Raw genomic sequence first — 6,978 nt, 5'->3', positions numbered from 1 at the left:
TAGCCAGGATTTTGATTCGAGGGGGGGAAGGGGGGGGGGGGGGGGGAGAGAGAGAGAGAGAAGAGAGGCCCCAACAAAATGGAAGATTTCGGGGAGGGGGGGGGGGGGGGGGGGGGCTATAGGCCTTCCCTCTGGATACGTGCCTGGTTTGATCTGAAATATCCCCTTCAGACACGATTTTAAAATATATAGAGGAAAAATCGTTTCTGTACTTTTTTCACATCAGAAAGCCTCAATGATGAAAATGAATGGATATAAAAATATTTTTTGAAGTTGGGTGTTGTTGTAGGTCGCGTACACATTTGTGTACATTGTGTATCACTGGGTACAAAAATATCCAACAGGTAGTTGATACAAAAATCAAAGCAGTTTTTATTTCTAACTAATTTTTCAAGGCTTTCGCGTCAGATTTGCTTTGCACAAGCACCAGGAAACGGAAGAGAATGTTTACTTGTTGTGGAAAGCGAAGAAGCAATCGTTGTTCGCCAAGAGGCAGAGGTACACGTTGCATTTCCTGCACCGAATGCGCGTCCTCGATGTGCAGCCTTCGAACTTGCAGCGCTGAGCAAAGGTTTGCGCAACATGGGCTGGCCAGTGGTTGAGGCCATCGTAGCGAACTGCCCTGACAGGTCGTGGTTCTGCGTTGTGCACTTTCTTTGGTGGTTCGCCTGCCTGCTGGAGGCTTGGACGGCCACGCTTCTTAGCAACGGCCTTGTTGCACATGATTAGCGACAGCGCAACCTCATTCTGGAAGCCCAGGAGGTCAAGGACGCTCTTTCGTGGCGTGCGGTTTTCCTGAGCATCCCTGAGATACTCAAGCCAGCTGTTTACGATACCGAATGAAACAAAGTGAGACATAACTCGCACTGTCCATTTCTTCGTCCGTTGTCTGAGCGGATACAGTGAAAGCAAGTAATCCATTTTGTCTACACCGCCCATGAAGGCGTTGTATTCCTTGATGATCGCTGGGCAAGCGATGTCTACATGCTGCTTAGTGGCTTCGCTCCACCTTCTTACCGTGGACAAGTTCTCGACGCCAACGTAAGTCGAAGCAATGTTGACGTTCCCGTTGTCTTGCCACCTCACAAGTGTGACGTCACCTTCTCTCGTGACCTTGTAATCCAAGCTTCCTCTGCCTTCACGCCTCAACTCCTTCTCGGGTTTCAGGACACAGCCCTGCAGTCTGTTGGCGCGGATGGTCCCAACCGCCCAAATCCCAACTTCCTTCAACTCTCGGAGAAGAGGCACCGACGTGAAGTAGTTATCGAAATAACACTTAAAATTACCGAACTTTGGCATGTGCTCAACTAACCTCATTACAATAGAGCCACCCAGGCCAAGGTGCTTGTGTTCCTCAGAAGTGCCAGTGCCCTTTCCCTGATACAACTCAAAGTCGTACGCCATGCCTTCCGAGCTGCAACGGATAAACACCTTAACTCCTTCTGGGTTGGGTTTGTTTCTTACAAACTGTTTGGCAGCCACTCTGCCCGTAAAGGGCACCATTTGCTCATCGATGCTGTTTCTTTCACACGGTGGCAGTGTCAAACACCGCTCTCTGATGGCATCAAGCAGTGGCCTCACCTTCCAGAACTTGTCAGTCGGAGAGCGCGGTGACGACGACTCTGTGATGTGCAGGGCTGAGCGCAGCTTAAAAAATCGGTTTACGCTCATTGCCTCTGAGACAACAGGAATTTGGGTCGCTGTTTGCCAGTACATTCTGATGCGTGGAAACTTCAGCGTTCCCATTATCATTAGCATCCCAAGAAATGTTTTGATCTCTTCTGGAGTGGTTGCAAGAATGGCTCCGGTTGTCTCTAGTACATAGATGTTGGTACACCGCGCCATTTCCTCGAACAATGGCTCAGGAAAATACCTGGAAAAGTATTCTACAGGTTCAGCCAGTTCTTCTAGTGGACGCTGGTTGCACTCAAACGAAACGTCAGGTGGCGCAAAGTCCTTCGCCATCCAAACAGTTCGAGTTTTTTGCTTGGTTCTCGTATCGCCTTCGTCTTCCTCGTCGTTTTCAGGAAGTGAGGGCGCTTGTACTGCTGCCGATGGGCCTGGCTCTCCGCCAGGGGTGTCCGCCTGATTGACAAATTAAGTTATTTTAAATCTCACCACATTGATTCAAAACAGAGTACAGAGAAAGGGCACTACTCACGGGTTGTGGTGGAGGTAGCTCGGCGTCTTCATCATCTGTCAGGCCGATATCAGACGTGTTCCCATCTGCTATTTTCATCAGTAGCCTTTGTGCCGAATCATTGTCCATCCTTGTCCGATTTCTCGCATGATTGCTGAGCTCTAGACGTAAAAAAAAAAAAAAGAAATATTTTATTTTCCCTAGCCAGTATCGAGCTTTCGTGCAAATTCTACTGACGAAAAAGAAAATGCGGCATTTGTGCTCATTGCGGCACGTTGTACACAAACGTGTACGCGCTAATTGAACCTTGAAATTCAGAATCAATTTACTTGCCCCGATGTTTATTTGTTATCATAAGTTACTCTGTAGCTCTTTAGAAACGTCTTCGCATATTCTACACCTAGTGCAAAGACATGGAACAAGAGAAAAAGCTTTTTTTTGTAGGCTACTCACCGGCGCTCCCGTAAAACGTGGAGGCGTCCATCTTGCAGTCGGCGTTTCTCGGTGTGTTTTGAATAGTTTCCGTGAGATGGCGCCACTTACCCGTGGCCAAAGGTGTTCACAATCGTGTACGGTGTGTCCCGAGAGGAGCAGAGTGGTATTAAGGAGCAAATAAAAGTAGAAAATTTGCGTACACAATTCTGTACGTCATGTCCGAAGGGGATATATGAAGAGAGCGAGCACACTGTCGTTTGCGTTGCACAATTCACTCAGCAATTAGCCAAGCTCAAAATGTGTCTGAAAACAATCAGTTGATTTGACAGTTCTTGCTTTCCTGACGATTTTTACTACAACACTGTGAACAAAAATAATACTTGTCTTTTAATGGTGATATATTTTTAAGGCAAGAATCCCGAGCTCAAAGCGCTTTATCTTTGGCAGTTGCTCCTGCTGATCGAGAGTTCGCGCAGCTAAGATGCATCCTGAGATGCATAAAAAAAAAAAAAAAAAAAAAAAAAAACTGGGAAGCAAAAAATAAAAAGAAACAGAAATTAACACAGATAATTATAAACTGTACGTGAATACGTTAAAAGAGCATAGCTCTTTGAGCGAAAAGGAATATACGAAATGAGATCCCTATGGTGCAAGCCATTTCTAGCGCTTGAGACATGAGAACCGGGACTCGTAGGCCGGTTGCTGTCGGGCCGCGTCCCACCGAGTCACGGGCCGCATGCGGCCCGCGGGTTGCGTGTTTGAGGCCCCTGGTCTATCCTGAACCAGTTCGCCCGCAGTTATTCATTTGGGAGCCATATACCCAATTAGCTTCACAAATATTACAGGAGGGCATTTTCTTTTTTACAAAACTGGCAAGTCTTAATGATAATAAATTGATCTATGTTAACGTGATCCGACAGCTTCCCTATGAAAAGAAGGAAAAATTCGGTGAGCTTTTCTCCGTTTCCGCCGGTTTTGCGGTAAGCTTTTCTCCGGGATTTGTGCTATTTGGAACATCCAGATGGTTAACATCCCCCCCCCCCCACACACACACACACAAAAAAAATCCCTTTTTAATTTTTTAGGCGATTTAATATGATGTCAGAATATTACCCAATCAATATTTTGCCACAGCGTCACGTATATTTTTAATCAAAAACGCAACTGCTCAAAATCGAAATCGAAACTGGACAGGGGAGGAATATGGCGACAAGGCGTTTTGGTGGCGCCACCTCGCGGGCACCCACCTGCGCCCTTGCCTGTGACAGAGCTGGTGCGATGCGAGCAGCACGCCTCTATGCCGATTAGGGATGCCGCGAACTTTTTTCAAATCGAAGTTTCGATGATCGAATCAAGCGGTTCGAAAGGTTCGAAAGATTTAGATTTTTCGAATTGTCTACATCGTAAAATTCGACGGAGGTCGAATTTTCGAACTTGTTAAGCTAAGAAGTTCGACGCTTTTCGAACCGTCGAACTTATTACCCTAGAAAATTCGATCTTTTTCGAACTTTCGAACTTATTGCGCTGCAAAGTTCGATGCTTGTCGAACTTCCAAATTTAACTGACCAAAATATTCGATGAATTTCGAAATTTCGAACTTATTTATCAAGAGAATTCGAAAAGTTTCAAACTATCGAATCCTGAAAAGTCTGAAGTTCGACGAACTTCAAACTTTTAGGGTAAAAGTTCGACGTTCGTCGAACTTCGAAAGACCGGCGGACGGTTTCATTTGAATTCAAGTAGTGAGGTACATTCGTAATTTTTTTTCTCTAACTTTTACACGCGGTGCTGCGTTCCTTACGAAAGACAATGCCGTTTGTTTCAATGTTCTGGCATGCTTAGTTTTAAAGAAATAAATTCCCGAAGGGGCGAGGAAGTACGACGGGTTTTTGACGATTATCGTTTGTGCCAGATTTGAAGCGCGCTGTAGCCGAAGATATTTATGGTAGAGATGTTATACTTTTTTTTTAAAATAATGATCTATGTATAGCCTAGGTAAGTGCCGTCTTAAGATGTGATTATTGTTATTCAAAGTGAGTTTCGAAGAAATGTCCAAACATGTATCTACATGCAATTATGCCCTAAACTTGATATTTATTTTCGTCTAAGTTGTTTGAGGTATCGCATTTAAATTAACACCACGGACAGTACATACCATTGCCATCTGCAGAATACAAAATAATGTATTTATTGTTTTTTTCACGTAATTAACTCATGGGAACAGATTTCTAATAGTGTTCAAGTTCAGCACGTCATTCAAAGAAAACATTTCTTTTTTTCGCTTCACGTTCCTGGGACATGTTTCTTTTAGACTGTACATATTTTGGTAAAAGAAACTTGTTTCGAAGTTCTGAACCTCTGAATATGCAAGAATACAACACTTCCGGCGAATTCTTGATAGTTTTTTTTTCTCCAGCTTTGTATCCCGTATTTATTCTTCTTTTTTTTTTTTTTTTTTTTGTTTTTACTATTGGCACAGGTATTTAGGTTGAAAAGACATAGCTTTGAACTTCCGAACCACTAAGCATGTGACGAGTAGTGCCTTCTGACAACGAGGTTCTCACAATGACCATCTACGCAATCTTTTATGCAGTGAAGAGCATCAGTAGCTATACATATGCATAAATAATTTCAGATTAAAATGAGCTCGACCACGTCCTCTTTCCCCGTATTGTTTTCTTTAACAGTCCGAAATATCTGGAAAGGGGGAAGGAAACTGGAGCCCCCCCCCCCCCCCCCCCCCCCTACCCTCTTTCCCCCCGTTTTTCTTCTTCCGACGCCACTCCTATGGTAGAACGCTCCTCGACCTCGAGTTGTGTCGGCTTTTTGCGAGGCGATTCCTCCGTCCCAGATAATAAACCTCCAGGACAATTACAAACTTAACTTACTAAATGCCAGCGTCATTCGGGCGGCGTTCGATCGGATTACTACCAGCGTGCAAGGGATGGCGAGGTAGTTTGCCAGGTCGCTACAAGGTTTTTCTGAGCCTCAAGCTACTGGTCGCCCCTGGCCGTTTCGAACTGGATGAGTCTCGTAAAACAGTGTGTTCGTGTGATCACTACTGCGTGATGCAGGTTAAAGACCCCCCCGGGCTGGCAGTCACAATTACTGATCTATGGTCACACGTCACTCTGCACTGCCAAATATTCCAGCACATCTGGGACACTCGTCGTCTCATTAGACTACTTCCATAAAGCCCTGCATGCAACACGGCGCGCGTTGCACTCTGGGAACTAGTTGGCCAGGGAGGAGGGTGGCATGGTTTCGGTTTCGATCGACACGTCAACAAGAGATCGTTTTCTGGTCCCGAGAGCGTCATTTGTGGTCTCTAAACTAACCTAAATTGCCAGACCTCAAAGCTTTAGCACAAGCCTGAGACGTATAGCTTGTCTTAACACATGCTTGTTGTAATTGTAATTATATCAGCTTGAACTTTAGAAATGTTCTAAACACATGCTTGTATTTTTGTACTTGAGCCTTCCTGTTAGCGTTCCAATCGAGGTATGTGGACGAGCCAGTGTTGGGAATCTCGACGCTACGAAGCTCGGGGATCTTGCTTGCGTACGAATCAACAAGCTGTAGCAACCAATTAGTACGCATACATCGAGCTCGCGTCTTTACATTAGTGCTATTGATCAGGAAGTTTGTTTGCTTTGTGCGTCCATAGACGAAATATTACGTCTTGAAATTACTGTTTTTCTTAATATGCCTGAGTATGCGAGGTAAACCTTGGAGGCGCCACTGAAAAGCTCAATTTTAAACACGCTTCTTATCTCTTACTGACCCGCAGCACTGCACGAAGTGAAGTCCCCACCCGCTTGCTTTCCACTAATATTCAACATCGCGTATGCGCATAGAGTTATCCTGCCCAGACAGTTTTAAGAAAGCAAAAGTCAAGCACTTGTGTGAAGAATTTCGCACCGTTCGCCGGAAGTGCGCCGGACGGGCATGAACCCCTATGCGCACCGCACAGGGGTTCACGCCCGTCCCGCCGCACGGTGCGACATTCTTCACACAAGTGCTCGAACGAATTCAAAGCGCGTTTGACGGTTGCTAATGGCTATAATATTTCTTATGTGTTTGTTTTATTTCTGCCTGAGTATGCCGAGATAATTTCAGACATACCGTTCAGGCACAGATCTTGAGCGTCAGTAAAAACTCGTGCAAAAAGGCTTAGCGAGGAGTAGGGGACGCTTGTTAGGGCCTCCGTCGTAGCTAGCCGATCTCAGCGTTTGCGAAAAGTTAATCTTCTATCAGCATAAATTTTAGTGGGCGATATATGATGACACGAGGAAGACATCACAGTAATTTTGTGCAGCAGTGAGGTCGAATTTATTGCGTTTCCTTAAAAGTTCATGCGTCAACGCGGGGCTCAACTTTGATGCCCTGTGAGGATGCGGCTT

At 45.2% G+C, this 6,978-nt stretch overlaps 1 protein-coding gene across 1 annotated transcript; it reads right to left on the bottom strand.

Moving 5' to 3' along the window:
- Positions 1-348: 348 nt before the first annotated feature.
- LOC121833058 (piggyBac transposable element-derived protein 3-like) lies at positions 349-2,687 on the bottom strand. Its single transcript, XM_042286131.1, has 3 exons — positions 2,594-2,687; positions 2,162-2,301; positions 349-2,085 (listed from the first exon to the last, which is right to left on the bottom strand). The coding sequence occupies exons 1-3, from the start codon at positions 2,622-2,624 to the stop codon at positions 448-450; spliced, it is 1,809 nt and encodes a 602-aa protein (XP_042142065.1). The 5' UTR covers positions 2,625-2,687; the 3' UTR covers positions 349-447.
- Positions 2,688-6,978: the final 4,291 nt, after the last annotated feature.

The sequence above is a fragment of the Ixodes scapularis genome, unplaced genomic scaffold, assembly GCF_016920785.2.
Source record: "Ixodes scapularis isolate PalLabHiFi unplaced genomic scaffold, ASM1692078v2 PGA_scaffold0__279_contigs__length_252992795, whole genome shotgun sequence".
In the NCBI taxonomy this organism is placed as follows: Eukaryota; Metazoa; Arthropoda; class Arachnida; order Ixodida; family Ixodidae; genus Ixodes; species Ixodes scapularis.
The sequence above is the reverse complement of the archived record's forward strand: the minus strand, read 5'-3'. Positions and strand labels throughout refer to the sequence as shown.

Coding starts and splice junctions, on each gene's coding strand:
- LOC121833058 (XM_042286131.1), bottom strand. CDS start 2,624: ATGGACGCCTCCACGTTTTACGGGAGCGCCG. Junction 2,302..2,593: donor CACGTTTTACGGGAGCGCCG/GTGAGTAGCCTA, acceptor TTTTACGTCTAG/AGCTCAGCAATCATGCGAGA. Junction 2,086..2,161: donor AGCTACCTCCACCACAACCC/GTGAGTAGTGCC, acceptor TTTGTCAATCAG/GCGGACACCCCTGGCGGAGA.